The sequence below is a fragment of the Ursus maritimus genome, unplaced genomic scaffold, assembly GCF_017311325.1.
Source record: "Ursus maritimus isolate PB19 unplaced genomic scaffold, ASM1731132v1 scaffold_20, whole genome shotgun sequence".
Classification (NCBI taxonomy): Eukaryota; Metazoa; Chordata; class Mammalia; order Carnivora; family Ursidae; genus Ursus; species Ursus maritimus.
Genome location: NW_024424453.1, coordinates 35,865,510 through 35,881,980, shown reverse-complemented (window position 1 = coordinate 35,881,980; position 16,471 = coordinate 35,865,510). Strand labels below are relative to the sequence as shown.

General features: G+C 40.5%; 1 protein-coding gene across 1 annotated transcript in view; it reads right to left on the bottom strand.

The window, feature by feature from the left end:
• Window positions 1-16,471, bottom strand: part of KAT2B (lysine acetyltransferase 2B) — a 99,308-nt gene that overhangs the window by 65,535 nt on the left and 17,302 nt on the right. Inside the window, exon 2 of the mRNA XM_040636859.1 lies at window positions 3,887-4,013. Within this exon, the coding sequence (XP_040492793.1) occupies window positions 3,887-4,013 (127 nt within the window). The remainder of the gene's footprint in view (window positions 1-3,886; window positions 4,014-16,471) is intronic.

The following is a 16,471-nucleotide window of genomic DNA, read 5'->3' as shown; positions in this document are numbered from 1 at the left end:
TCAGTATTAATGAGATAGCTCCCTTTTTTTCATACTAACCTTTCAGAATCTGGCATGTATTTATTACTTATAGCTCATCTTAATTCCGAGTAGCTATATTTCAAGTGCTCATTAGCTCACCTTCCAAGTGGCTATAACTCTGGACGGCATGGGTCCAGACTAACCATTTCACTCTGTAGATGAAGACACCAAACTGCAGAGAGGTTAAGGGACTGGTAAACTGCTGAGCCCAGCCTGGAATTCTCATTTCCCAATTCCCACCAGAACGTTTTATACCCAGGAGACACAGAGGAGTATCCAATGATGGCAGGCCAAGGACATCTGGGATGGAAGTTAACTGTCAGGAGACCACATGAAACCAGGGCTCACTGTCAGGAGAAAATGTATGGCTGAACCAAAGGGTACCCAACAGCCAAACAACAGAACAGTCATGGTCTCAATTGAGAAGCCTGAAGCTTATGTATTGGTAAGTACAGGAATGTTCCAGATTGACACACGTGCATGATCACTGGACTAAATCCACCATACTCAGCATTGTGACCATGGAAATCAGTGCGCACAAATTTAAATGCATTTTAGAATTCAGGCCTGCATAATGTCTAACGGAATTCCCTATACCCTAATCTCTACTTTGTTGGTAATATCTAAGAAATAATCTGCATGAATAAGAAAATATGTGTGGAACCTGATTTAAATACTCTGGCCAAAGGAAAAAAAAGGTGAGGGGGAGGGAAACTGGCCAATTTTTATTTAAAGATCTATTTATTTATTTGAGAGAGAGAGAGCATGAGCAAGCAAGCCAGCAGGAGGGGAGGTAGAGGGAAAGAGAGAATCTAAAGCAGACTCTCGGCTGAGCACAGAGCCTGACTCAGGGCTTGATCCCAGGACCGTGAGATCATGACCCGAGCCGAAATCAAGAGTTGGATACTTTACCGACTGAGCCACCCAGGCACTTGGGATATTGGCAAATTTTAATAATTATTAAAGCCGGTGATAAGTACAAGGTGCCTATTAAACTATTCTTTCTACCTTTACATATGTGGGAGCTTTTCCATAATAAAGTTTTTTTTAAGGGGAGGGGTGTGAGGGAGAGGAAGCGTAACCTCTGAAAAAAGTTTTCTAGAGCCCCAATAAGACAAACAAACTATGGCATTTCACCAACAATTCCAAGAGCCCTTGAAAATGTACAGACATTTCAATTTTAAGAAAGCAGACAGAAGAGAGATAGAGGGGAATATGGTGGGGGGGGGGAGAAAAGAAGGAGACAGGGAAATAATTTTTAAGACACCTATAAACCTCAGTGCCCTGAGAAAAGCCCTGTCAGCAACTCAACATAATCCTTCCAGATCTGTTGGATTAGTACATATGAAAATACAGGTCATATTTTCTAAACTGATAAAATGAGATTGTGCTCGTGATGCTGTTCTTAAGTCAGCTTGCCTGCGTGGGAATAACCACCTTCCATGCAGTTCCCTAAGGCTGCAACTGAGGGTTGGGGCACACGGTAGACGCCACACCAATCGCATCCCAGCCTCTAGGGATGTAAATCCTCCTAAGCCCGTACTCACAGGGACAGGGCAGATGGAGCTGAATCACCCCGTGGGGGTGCCCTGGACAGAAGGCCCACAGATTTCTGCAGCTGAGAATCCCCGGACCACACTGGAACTGGGTTTCCCTCTGTTTTCAGCTTCTGGGAGCTACTGGTACCCTTTTATAAACACTGGTTTCTTATTTAAGCTGGGCAGAATTCCTATCTGTTGGTTGAAGTGAAAGAACTCTGGTAGTCATGGGAATTCTACTACTAACCAGAAGAGCTGATAGTTAGTAATGCACAATAATTTGCCAGGTACTGTTCTTAAGTTTTTCTGTTTTATCTCACTGAAGCCTCACAACAATTCGATGAGATAAATACTATTAACTTTGATTCAGAGCTGAGAAAATGGAGCTCCAGGTAGATGAAATAACATGCCCTGACTCAGTGACTGGTTGTAAAGCCAGGATTTGAACTTGGGCTGGTGCATCCTTAATGTAGTCCTAAATTATAAAACTTCCAATTAAGCAGCTTTATGACTTGCTTTTTTCATTAATAATATGTTAAGAATGCCTTTCCATATTGGAAAATATATCATTTTTAATAGCCATATTGAATTTTATAATACAGATTTTCATAATTCAAGCAATTATCTCCTACATGGGGATATTTAGGTTGTTTCTAGTTCTTTGAATATCATTAATGTGGCTGTAATTAACTGTTCTTTGAGTTTAATTTGAGGGTACGTCTTAATTTATAGGTAGGTTAAATTTCTGGCAGGGATTTGCCAGGTCAAAGGACATGTACTTTTTTTCCCCTCCATTCTTGGTTATGTATCATCCAATAAAGGTATTTGTTTTCAAAGCTTGTTAAGAAATATAAAAGGGAACAAAGTTGGCTTTTCTTTGTAAAAGGCCATTTCTGCCTTTGGGCATTCATGTCTGTTTACATGCTCCGAATGGAGACAATCTGCTCAGCTAAGAAAGAAGACTCTGTTTTTAAATGTTAATTGATGTAAGATAATCGGATTTCCCAATCAATACCAAATACAGTTCAAGCCCAGTGCTTAAGAAGTTTCTGAGCCAGCTTTATATTGCATCATATTTCCTGAGGCAAATTCTAAAGGGCACTCGCTCAGGGATCAATTGTGAAAAGGTAAGTTACGAGCAAAGGTGTTGTGCTGGCTGTCTCAAAAATCAGAACTTACATTATTTTAAATGCCAGTTATACAGTGATGTAATTATTAGTGTGTTTATTTCTTTTGTGAGATCAGTGGTCTCCATTTCCTTTCTCGAAAGGTTAGTCCTCTGCAGTAACTTCCTGGGAAGATCACATTATCTGCTTTTTTGCTCTGGAAGTATTGAAATACTCTCCAGCTGAGTACAAAATAAAGCTTCAGACTGGCCTGACATCATGCTACCTTGAAGGCTGATGCTGCCCGATTTGATATCACCAAGAAGCTTGAAAGAGAGATGACGTCCCAAAGAAGGCACCCACTTAGAAACGGTCAGGGGGAAAAGCCACTGCAGTGAGAATGTTCTGCCGAAGCCGCACTGGACAGTCAACTGGACATAGAGACGTTCTTTGGGAGACTGGATAACTGAAGGCGTAAAGTATAATATTCCAAGATGATCCTGTATGAACTAGAATTTTAATACAGAGGAAACCACTACCGTTAACTTTTATCTACCCAAACCAAACACAATTTAAAAATTTTTAACTTAAAACTCATATCAGGACAAGAACATTTTCGCACAGTCCTATTGAGTAACTCTGGCAGAGTCCATCTTGCCAAACTGACAATGATTATCTTGCAGGGAGAGATAAGAAGGTTGAAAGGGAAAACACAAGTAAACATTCACCAAACACAAGCCAATGAAGAAAGAGCTTCCAGAAGCAGGAAACTAAAGAATCCAAGGACAAAATGAAGCACTTCCAGAAAGTTCAGGCAATCAGAAAATAATAATAATAATAATAGTACTAGTAGTAGTAGTAGTAGTAACAATTAGACAACCAACCAGTTGGTTGAGCTTTCTACCGTGGAGATCAAAGACCCTCAGGCCCCGATCAGAATGAATCAGGGCACGTTACGCTTTATTCCAACCAGCTCAGTTGTCGCCTTCGTCTCTGGCAATCCCCCAGTTGAATCCAGCTCTTAGGGGAAAGGGGAAGAGATGGGTAAGGAGTCTGTGTGAACAGTGCGGGGCTTGTCTCACATTAAGCAAATTCATGAGACTAAATGGACTCTTTTGTTACTGCCTCACTCGGAGGTAAACAGCACGCAAGCATGGCTAACCCACGGAATTCAGGCAACAATGGCATCGTTCAAGGTCCCTTGAAGACGGAGGAACTCACCTAGGGCATGGCTACAGCTCCGGCAGGATTCTGTTAGGCTGACAATGATCTGCTGCAGGTCAGCTCTGGGGGGCGTGGGAGAAGGGTTGGGATTTTTCCAGCCATTACATTTACAAGACTCCTCGGCCTAAAAAAGGAAAGAGAGATAAAATTATGTAACAGGCAGCAATGGACTCGATGCTTTACGTGAGATCACTACCCACGAGTTACAGGACAGCTACCCTCCCCACTCCTGACTTAAGAATTTCCTACATATGCACAAGAAACAAAGACAGAAAAAGGCAAAGCGGCTGTTTGATCTAGATGTTTTGGGTTTTGAGGTCTTTTTGTTGGTCTCCTTTCTGCTGGCTGGAATCTGACAACCACAGCTCAGACAGCAGACCGGTGCCCTTTGGTACCGTGGCCCCAAGCAAATGTCCACGGAGTGGTCAGTTCCGAGGGGGCGCATCCATAAAGCTGGCCAAGGCGACAAGCCAGACTGTTCTGAGGTCCCTGGAACACAGCTGGGGCCTTGGCCATGACTATGCCTTGCACGCTCGAAGGCTCCAGCTGCAACTCTGCCCCATGGACCAGAAAGGAAACCCGCGAAACTGAGGAAGTTAGCAATCTCATGGACACAAGGAGGGACACACCCAGCTGATACCACATTCGCAGGCTCCTCCAACTCCTTCGTAGGCTCCCAGCTTTAGAAATGGAGAGAGCCTCACTGTGTAGTCTGGGGTTTCCATTGATGATACTTCTCAGGTTCCTTGTACCAGAACACCAGTATTTATTATTTTAGCAACCCTTACTAGAAATCTTCCATACTCTTCGCATTTCCCTACCTTCTCTGAGAACAGTGAATATGATTTATGACTTAGCCTTTTTGTGGTGACTTGGGTTATAAAGTGGAGGACGAGGATAGAAAGATCTCAACTATTTTCAGTCATAAAAATAACATGTAACATAGCTGACTGACTGTGGGTGAGAGCCTTCTGTGTACGCTGTCCAGTATGGTAACCACTAGCCACACGTGGCCGCTGAGCGCTTGAAATATTAGCTAGCCCCAACTGAAATGTGCTGCAGATACGAAATACGTACCAGATTTAGAAGACTAATGTGAAAACAAAATATCTCACTAATAATCTTCACATTGGTTACATGCTGAAACATTAATATTTTAGATGCACGGAGTTAAAAGATATTAAAAGTCATTTGACCTGTTTCTTTTTCACTTTTTAAATGTGGCTACTGGAACATTTAAAATTACTTATGCGGTTCACATTCTACTTCTCCTGAACAGCACTAACAAAACAAATTACACAGATATTTGTGCCTGGGCTTTGTGTTACATCTTTGATCACAGTTCTTTTCTCCCTGCTTCCCACCCCCCAACCCAGTCCCTAAACCCCCAAACCCTGTAGCAAATGGCTCAAGTTAACAGAAGTCTGATTTGTAGAAAATGATAGAATGGCTGCTACCTTAAATTAACTGCATACAGAAAATTCTCCAAGACAGGGACAGTTCCCGAAGTGGGCGTACATCTAGGACAGTAAGAAAAGAAAGAATAAAAAACTGGTAAGGCAAGAAGGCCAAGGTGGAAGGAAAATGTGTTTCTGAAGATAAGTCCCTATGCTTTTGAAGATAAGTCCTTTTCACTGGACCCTGTGACTGCCTGGCAAGCCCAACCTGACTGCTTCTCACATTTTATCGCAATGAGGATGGAGAAGGCAAGACCAGAAACAGCAACTTAGTAGCACAGCCCCCAGCGAGTAGCTCAAGTGACCATCTTCTGTTTGGCCAGGCATCAGATGGTTAACCACACCGCTCAGTTACTAGGCTGAACTGGGCCTTGAAATTCCCTACAACGAGCCATCCTCTTCTTCAGAGATTGGAAAGTTCTCAAGGGCTGTGTTGAGAAGGACTCTCATGAGAACTTGCATTCAAGAAAGCATCCCTATAATCTTTGTAGGGATGGAGGAAACCATCCCCACTGGGGACCACTCCTCTCCTAGCAGTGCAATATCTACTTCAAGGGACTCCCACAGCCTCTGGCTTTCTGAGCAGCTGGTCTGATCCAGCTGCCCCTTCCAAAAAAGCCTTTGATTAGAGAAAGAGAAATGATGGTAATAGTCCCAACAAATTAATTAAATACAGCAGGCTGAACCTAGAAGGAGAAACAGCAATGGCCCCAAACCTTTGAGTTTGTAGAACTAATTTCCAAGCCAAAGAACTACAATGCATATTGCGTCATTCCTTCGACAGTATGTCTTGAGGGCCTACTCTGTGCTGGGTACTTTTGCTAGGTATGGAAGTGAACAAATAAAGATCCTGTCCTTGGGGTGGTGAGGGCTGGGGCAAACAGGCAACACCAAATAACAAATTATACAGTATATTAGAAAGCGACAGTGCTATGGAAAAGAAAGATGAAGAGATGGGTAAAGGTGGGTTGGGGGAGGGTAGGATAGAATCTGCAATTTTAAGTAGGCCTTTTTGAGAAAGTGGCAATAAAACAAAGACTTGAAGGAGCAGAAGGAGCTGACCACTAGATATATGGTAGAAGAACATCCCAGACAGAGGGAACGGCCAGTGCAAAGTCAAGAGTGGCTGGCTTGCTCAACACAGGGCAAGGACCAGCATGGCTAGAGCGCTGTGAGGCAAGGAAAGAGCTGAGCTGAAAGTAGAAGGAATCTTCCAAGGCCTCACAGGTAATTAGAAGGACTTCAGCTTGGTTACTTGTCTCTCCTTCCCCAAGAGGGTCCTCTGGGCTTGAAGAGAACACAAAGACAAGAAGCCAGATGTTTTCAAACTCATTTCTTTCTTTGATTTTTTTCCTTTCCTCATTTGTATAAAGCCTCCCCACTTTCTCTTTTCCTTTAGCATTACCCACTAAGGCATCCATTTTTCTATCACTAACTTACAGGAGCAAATCATCCTATTTCCTTTCCTTTTTAACTTCCAATCCAGGATCAGATATGCATTCTTTTACACAGGGAAGCACAATAATTACTCGTACATTCCAGAATTTATAAATCTCTTTGATATCTAGATGGAAAGAACTCTAGTACCTTAACTAAGGCCCACAACAAAACACAGGATACACCTGGAAGTACCATAAAGATGCCAAGTAGGCTAGTTAAGAGTTTCATCATTTACTAAAGCCCAAGATTAACTTTAGGGCTGGAGGTCAGGTGGGTAATAAATTCAGTTCAAAACCCCAGGGAATTATGTAATCTGGGAATCTGTCCTCACTCACCTAGGTAACCACATTAGCATCTGACAAACGTGATGGCTTCTGCATCTGGGCACAGTAGCAACCACAGCCCAAGTCTCTTTCTTTGTCAGATTTTCTACGGGCAGGCAGGAAAACTGGTAGGAATTCCGTATGGACCAGAATAAAACCACCCACAGCCAGCATTTGTAACTCCAGATTCTCGGAGAGACAGTGACCCAGTGAGACATGAAATTCCTCGTTACAAGGAAGCTTGAGAAGCCAACTTGCTCTGAATCGATTCAAAAGCACTGGGGCCTACACACTCCCACTTCTATCAAGAGCTATCAACCTTGACAAAACACCACTTTTTGGTTCAAAGGTACGAGTCTACAGGTAAGAGATCTGTCCATAGTGTACTTGGGGCTGAAATCCATGGGATCATACCACAGCTTTTCACCTAAGACAGTTCAGGAATGAATTATCTCAGAAGACAATGTAACAGGGAGTGTCTTCTCTGTATTTGGAGGTTGGGTGGGAAGAGCGCAGAGGGAAAAGCGCAGGCAGAATGCGAACCTTTCCTACTCCCTTATGCACTATTTATTCACTCTTCAAACACTAACTGAGCACCTATTACATGTCAATCATAGGACCAGATACTGCGGACACGACGAATTTCTGCGGAAATAAAAATCTAGACGTATAAAGAAATAAAGAATAAATAAGGAATAAATAAGAAATAAACAATAAAGAAATAAAGAAATAAAAATCTTAAGCATCCGACTTGATTTTGGCTCAGGTCATGATCTCAGGGTCGTGGAACTGAGCCCCATGTTGGGCTCTGTGCTGAGTGTGAAACCTGCTTAGGATTCTCTCTCTCCCTGTGTCCCTTGTACAAGCTCTCTCTCTAATAAATAAATAAATAAGAGAAAAAAATAAAACTGTATCCCCGTGGTTCTCAACCTTAGAGGCATATTGGAATTACTGGGGAGCTCTGTTAAGCCTGATACCCATACTTGACCCCAGACTAATTATATCAGGATCCCTGTGGATAGATCCCAGGCATCAATATTATTCTTAAGCTAGTGATTCCAATGTGTAGACAAAGTTGAGCATCTCTGATTTAAAAGGAAGGGTTACTAGTAATGGATCCATGAAACACACACACACACACACACACACACACACACACACACTTGGAGCGCATGGCTGGCTCAGGTAGTGAAGCATGCAACCTTTGATCTCGGGGTTGTGATTTCAAGCCCCATGTTGGATGTGGAGATTACTTAAAAATAAAATCTTACACACGCACACACACTCACACACTAATAGGAGCATGTCAGGAAGATCTATACAGACAAGGGACCCTTCAAGTGGGGTGACAGGAGGGGAAGAACAGTTCATTTCCGAAGGAGAATAGCATGTGTGTGCTCTGGAACATACTTCTTACCCCTGACCTCATGTAAAGTCAAATATGTAGGCACCTACTTTCTCCAAAACATTTTTATGGAATTTGAGACCCGTGGTACTCTCCTGAGGCTGGGTGGCAGAGGAGAAAAGAGGGAGGTTCACACCTTCTTTGTGTCAGAATTTTCTAGGATTTTTATGAAGGGGATAAAAGAACATGTATAGTTCAAAATTCTAAAATTATCACTATAAACAAATATATTATAAAATTACTTTTTAAAAATAGAGATCATTTAGAGATCTCTGCCTGACCCTTGCTTTTTTTAGTCATGATATTTATCTTAAAAATTCAGCCTAAATTAAAAACCAAAGGGTGCAAACCACTGGCCCAGAAGAGATAAGACTTTGGGACTGAATCAAACAGGTGATGCATACGTATTCCTCCTGAAGCTCTGCTCAGCAAACAGATTCCTGGAAATCTTCCCAGACAGTGTGGAAAGAGACAAGATCTTCCTGCAGCAAAGCCAAGAACTAGAACATTCCTTCAGGCTATACTGCCTTCCTCAGACTCTAGAGGAGCAAAGAGGCCAGGGATAGAGAAAAGGGGCCAGAGGAAAGACATGAAGTTTGAGGCTATCCGCCATCACAAAAGAGACTGGCAGGAAACTCTGGGAAAGCGCTCTTGCAAGGGCTCTTTCTCTTTCTCCACTGCCCCTCAACACCCTGCTCTCAACCAACTCACAGCAGCAGCAGGAGAAGGAATGCAGGCAAAATCTGGGTCAGCAAAATGCTTCAGCTTAGGTTGAAGTTGGTAGAAAAGCCACAGGTGACCGTATACAGCATCAATGTCATGGTCAAGAGGAAAGGACTTGCAGTTACAGAAATACCGTTTCAAATCTTAGCTCCAACACTTACTATGTGAACCCAGAGTGAATCACATACCCTCTCCGAGCTTCCCAATCTATAAAGTGGATTTTAAAATACCTATCTCACAAGACTGTTGGGGGCATTAAGCACTTAATGTGGGTAGATACAGAATAAATGGAAGTAGTAATAAAGATTATGGTGGCACCGATAATGACAATATGGTAGGAGTACTCCTTAGGTGAACGGTGAGGTCATGAGGAACTATGACAGTTAATACTTTAAAGCAAGGACTTGAAGAGGATGCAACCAATGGAAATAATTTGAGGATACTGGCCCCAATCATTATGATAGAGGCTACAGCTCTTACTGAACAAAAGACTGGACCGCTTACAAGTTACGTAAAAAGTGATGCTCCTTAAAAAATAAATTAGCTCCATTTCCACAATAAGGTTAAGAGCAGTGGGAAGTCATTCAAAGGCATATTGAGTGATCTTGGTGGACATTTTGTAACAAAACGGAAGTGAAGAGAAAGAGATGGCCAGGTTACATATACACAACCACCTAGTAAGAACACGATATATCAAAATCTATGGGGTACGATCAAGGCAACACTTAAAGGAGAACATATGCCCTTAAACACATTTATGGGGAAAACACAAAGATTAAAAATAAACAAACTACTCATTCAACTCAATAATCTAGAAAAAGAGTAACAAAATAAACTCAAGAAAAATTGACAAAAGGAACTAATGTAAAAAAAATCAGGGAAATCAATAACAAACAAAATCATATACCTAACCAGTATAATAAATTGTTAATTTTTTGAAAAGACCATTAAAATAAACAAACTCTTGACAACTCTAAAGAAGGCAGGGAAAAAGAACAGTGAGAAAGGAGGTAAAACTAAAGATTTATTTTATAAGTAAAATAAGTACTCTTAGAACTTTGTATCAATAAATATGAAAAACCAGATGAAACAAGCGACTTCCTAAGAAAATACAAATTATAAAACCTCACTTAATAGGTAGTAAAGTTTTCTAACAACCCTAGAAGATAATGAAAGGGTAGTCAAAGACCTTAAAAAAAGGCCCAGGATCAGATGGTTTTATAGGTAAGTTCCAGTTAACTCTCAAGAACTATCCAAAATAAATATAATGTGAACCATATAAAAACATTTTAATATTCTAGTAGACATATTTTAAAAAGTAAAAGAAAACAATAAATCTAATATAATACATCTAAAATATTAGCATTTCAACAAGTAATCAGAATAAAAACACTTTTATTTTTAATAATTTTATTTAATATTTTTATTTAATAATTTTATTTAATCTATATCTAATAGTTTTTAACAAAATTTTATTTTTAATAATTTTTCTAAAAAATTATTGAGACATTTTACATATTTTTTTATGCTAAGTCTTCAAAATCCAAGGCAAATATGACAGCACATTTCTATTCAGATGAGCCATGTTTCAGGTGCTTAATGGTTATCTGTGGCTAGTGGCTACCACACTGGACAGCAGGGGACCACATTATTCCTTTTACTGTAAATTGTTTCAGAGCATTAGAAAAAGATGAAAAACTCACATGTCATTCTATGAATCCAGTATAACCCTGACACAAAAACAGATTGCAGAAAACACCGAGAAAGTCATTAGCCCAATCTCAAAAAAAAAAAAAAACCAAAAAACTGAAATAAAATATTTGTAAGTTAAATACAACAGTACACAATTAAAATCATGCATTTTGGCACATAATAACTAAGTAAAGTTTATGACAAGAATGCAAAGATAATCCTTTCAAGCAAATTAATTACATTAACAAATTAAGAAAAAAGAATTACAATTTATGCCAAAAAAGCTTTTCATAAAATTCAGTATCGATTTCTGATTTTTAAAAATATCAAATTTGTCATAGAAGAAAATTACCCTAACTTGAAAATAAACATTATACTAAATAGACACATCATTCTGATTAAAGTTACTAAAACAAGGAAACCCTCAATACATCCACTGTTCAACACTGTCCTGGAAATACACAAAAGCTATAAAAATTGGCATACAATCCTTAGAGATAGTCATAACTTACAAAGAAATCAATAAATTGGCGGGATAATAAGATCAACATACAAAAATCAGAAACTTTTCTCTATATCAGCAATAACCACATGGAAAATGTAATAGGAAAAAAAACCCTAATGGCAAAAACCATCAAATACTTAGGAACAAGCCTTCAAGGAGATGAGTAAGATATATATATACAGGAAACCACAACCTTCTACTAAAGATTGGATGAATTTCTTCACTGAAACAAGGAAATATGCACTGTTCATGATAGAAAGACACTGTATTATAAAGATATCAATTCTCCTCAAATTAATCTGTAAGTTCCATAATCAGTACTTACAACATATGTAACAGTATTAATATTCAGAATATATAAAGATCATCTATAAAACAATAAGAAAAAGCACAGTCTAATAGAAAAAAATCACAAATTCAGGTGATTCCAAGAAAAATGAATGCTAATGGCAAATAAACCTACAAAATGGTCAAAGTAACTAGTAATGGAGAAATGAAAAATTAAAAGCCCTGCGACATATTTCCTCAGACTAATTAAACTGGCAAAAATAAATAAATAAAAGGTTGACACTGATATCTAAAGCGGACCAAGATGTGGGGAAACACACACCCTCATAGCCCATGTGTGGGAGGAGACACTGACTGGTAGAGCCTTTCAGAGACCAAACTGCAATGTTCATGCCCTTTGGCCCAAGTGCACTGCTTGGAAGCATTCCTACAGAAATACTCCCATGTGCTCAATGATATTCGTATACCATTTATTGGACCAAAGGAAAATATATGTCGGGTAAAATCTAAGCAATAGGAAAAGAATTTATTAAGTTATGTAGATTGGGGGACACCTGGGTGGCTCAGCTGGTTAAGCAGCTGCCTTTGGCTCAGGTCATGATCCCAGGGTCCTGGGATCAAGTCCCACATCGGGCTCCTTGCTCAGCAGGAAGTGTGCTTCTCCCTCTGCCTGCCACTCCCACCCACCCGCCCCCCCCCCTTGTGCATACACGTTGGCGCGCTCTCTCGCTCTCTGATTAAAAAAAAAAAAAAAAAGTTATGTAGATTGGTACCACAGACTACTATACCACCTTTATCTACACAGCTAACTGTATAGACTTGGAACCTCTCTAGGTCCGAGTAAAAGGCTGGAAAAGCAAACTATAGAATAATACAAAGCATAATCCAATATCTCTTTTTTTTTTAATAAGTGAATAGGCAATTTAAACATGTATGTATTTGGATACACGGAGAAACTAGACAGATACATACTTATGGGGGAGGGGGCAAAAATGGGGGAGGGAAAAGGACATCCACATTGTACTTTATATTCTTCTCTACGGTTCATATTCATGGGTTGCTTGCTAATTTTCTTTAACATTAATTTATCTGAGGGGAATCATAATTCCAGAAAAATTCCAATGACAACAACAGAGACTCAGTATAAATCAGTCGTGGGGGAGGAAGGGTAGAAACCATATCCTTATCACAAACCACATTTAAGAATTCAAGGATCCAAAACTTTTCTCCCCGTGGGGTTGCTTATAAAAAGCCTTTACTGAGGTTCAAGCCAAAAAGTAACAAGCCTGCAATTCTTAAAGAAGACAATACAGATTTTTAGAGATATAAATCTTAACTTCACTATTGCAACAAACTTAAAAGTAGTCAGCCCAGAAAGAAAAGTTTATTCCCCTTCTTGTCTTAACATGACAGAGAAGAATGGCCATGTTCATGGGGGGCTGAAAATGGGTCTCAGATCTCAAGGCAGAGAGATTTTGGAATAATAAAGTCTTATACTGCCCTAACAAAAAATGTTACATCCTAAATATTAACTACACTTATTTAAGCTACTTGTGATAGAAGTGCTTAATGAATTCAACCAACAATAAACACTTACAAATGTAACTGAATAAAGGACTTTTCTTTCAAAACTGGCTCACTTTGCTTCCCCCACTGAGTCTTGGGTTCCCAGCAGCTTTCACAAAGTAGACTTTTACGTCTTTTGTTCAGGACAAACGAGACTTTTTCCAAATAAATAGAAAATTCCCTGAAAACTAATAGGAAGATAAAAGGACAGAGAGAGCAAAGGAGAGAAGAAGAAAACACAGGCAAAACACTGAGAAATAGAAACGTTTTGTCAGCCCCACAGCACTGTAACTGTGCGGGCCAGGATGTGGCAGCCAGCCATAAGTGGGTACCCAGTCTTCGAAAGGTAGCAGGTCCAAGCTGGGATGCCTTGTAAGCGTAAAATAACCACTAGAGATCAAAGACTTAGTGTCAAAAACAAAAGAAGAATGTTAAAATATCTCATTTAGAATTATTTTCTATTGATTACATGTTATAACGATATTGTGGAATATCAGGTTAAAGAATAGATTACAATTGATAAAATTTAATGGTTGACTTTTCTCTCTCCTTTTTTCATGTGTTGGAGTGGGCTGAACAGTGTCCCCCTAAGTGCATGTCCACTTGGAACCCTAGAAGGGATCTTATTTGAAAACTGGTATGATTTTTGGACATATGATTACTTAAGGATGTTGAGATGAAATAATCCTGGATTTCGACTGCCCTAAAAGCTGTAACTGGTGCTTTTATTTAAAAAGGGAGAGGGAGATTTGGACCCTGAGTCATAGATGCACAGGCCAACTGAAGCCAGAGGCAAAGACTCATTCCTTGGAGTGATGCATCTACACACCAAGGAATGCCAAGGACAGCCAGGGGCCAAGAGAGGATTTTTCCCAGAGCCTTTGGCGGGCGTATGGCCCTGCCAACACCTCAATTTCAGATCACTGGCATCCAAAACTGTGAATGAGGAAAGTTTCTGTTGCTTCACCCACCTTGTCATTGATAATTGGTTACAGCAATTCTAGTAAACTAATACTTATGTGGCTACCAGAAAATGTTAAGTTACATGTGTGGCTCACACTATATTTCTATTGGACATCACTGCACTAGAATTTAAAAGGAATCTACCCTCCCAACCCCCCCCACCAAGTCTTTGCTATGGACCCTAACAGCTTATGCCTAGAATAGTCCCAACATTTCCTAAGCAGTTCTAAGTGGTTCACGTTATACCCCTCTGAGATACCTGGAAATTCCTTGAGCTTGGCTCACCTGCTTCAGGATTTTTTTCTTTTTTTGTAGGATATGCCAAGTACTTCCTACACGCGTACAAGCACCATGGGACTCTCGGAAACCTCAGCGCACAAAAATTTTAAGATGTGTGGGACTTCTTCCCCAATTTACTGAAGAGGACATACCAAGTTCTTTAGAAAACATTCAATGTCATTATTTTTGGCTGCCAGCAAAGCACTTTCTGCCACATGGTCCAAGCTGCCGCCACCATGCCCTCTGCCCTGGCCTTTATATCTCCTTTCCAGATGTGCAGGCCCAGCCACTGTTCTTCCAGATAAGAGGTTTTCCTTCAAAACACCTTTCCCATGCCTCTCCTTAATTAGGCAAGACAGCTGCTATCTACGGGAACTCCCAAGGGGACAGGCCTTGCGGCTTTCACAAAGGATCAGCGGAAGGACAACCTTTCAGGGAGTGTGCGGCCAAGCCAATTACTGCAGCAGCTAGCAACCCGGGCACAAGGAGGGGAAAGCTGCCCAGATGACTTTGTCTCCCCCAAGAGCAAGTCTCTACAGACACGGCAGAACCAAGAAGAAATGGCCACTGGACTGCTTCAACAGGCCCAGGATAAAAGCGGTTCTGCCCCAGTAGCATCCAGGGTTGTACGGCAAGAGAACGCAGCAGCCTTCGTTGTCGTCTGCAGAAGCCAGGACAGAGCATGAGAAGGAAGCTAAACTGGATAAACAAGCGATCATGACTCAGATGACTGACAGAGAAGGGAGCAGGGTGCTTACAGTTCACTTGGTGTCAATGAGACGGGTGTGAAGGTATTTGGGTGACATCCAGAGGAACACGAGAAAGACAGCCAAGCTGACTAGCAGCATTCAGTCATGCTTGAAATACTGGGAAGTCCTATTTGCTGGAAAACTGAAATCAGTGACAGGGATTATCCCACAGCCAAGAACACACTGAAGGGTAATTTATGGAGTAAAACTGTGAATCCAACATTTATTAAGCACCTAAAATGAGAAATGCACTTGTACACTTGTTCTTATCTCATCCTGTATGAGAAAGGTATTAATTATTCCCATTATTCAGAAGAAAAAGCTGAGGCTCTAAGATGTTAAGAGATTTGCCTGAACTTTTTTAGTCTACCCTGCAGCTGCACTGGGTATGTTCATGCAGATAACTGTGGTCCTGTCGTTGTGTGTGGAGGTTCTCACTCTATTTTACTACGTTTCTGTTCCAGGTTAGACGAAAGTAGAATGTTTAAAAGTCAACACCAAAACCATTGTGAGATACAACTTCATACCCTTGAGGATAGCTATAATCAAAAGAGCAGACAATAAAAAATGTTGACAAGGATGTAGAGAAATGGGAATCTTCAAACACTGTTGGAGGGGATATAAAATGGTAGCGACTGTAGAAAAGAGTTTGGTGGCTTCTTAAAAAGTTAAGCATAGACCAACGGAATAGAACAGAGAGCCCAAAAATAAACCCTCACACAAAAATCAAATGATTTTTGCCAAGAGCATTCAATGGGGAAGGGAGAGTTTTTTCAATAAATGACGCTAGAAAAACTGGATATTCACTTGCAAAAGAAAGAAGTTGTTTGACCCTTGCCTCACACCACATACAAAAATTACCTCCAAATGGATCAAAGACTTAAACATAAAACCTGAACTACAAAACTTTTTTTTTTTTTAAAGATTTTATTTATTTATTTGATAGAGATAGAGAACACAAGCAGCGGGAGTGGGAGAGGAAGAAGCAGGCTCATAGCAGAGGAAGAAGCAGGCTCATAGCAGAGGAGCCTGATGTGGGGCTCGATCCCATAACACCGGGATCACGCCCTGAGCCGAAGGCAGACGCTTAACCGCTGTGCCACCCAGGCGCCCCAATGAACTACAAAACTCTTAAAAGAAAACAGAGGAAAAGCTTCAGGACACTGAATCTTCAGTGTCCTGTCCTGTCTTG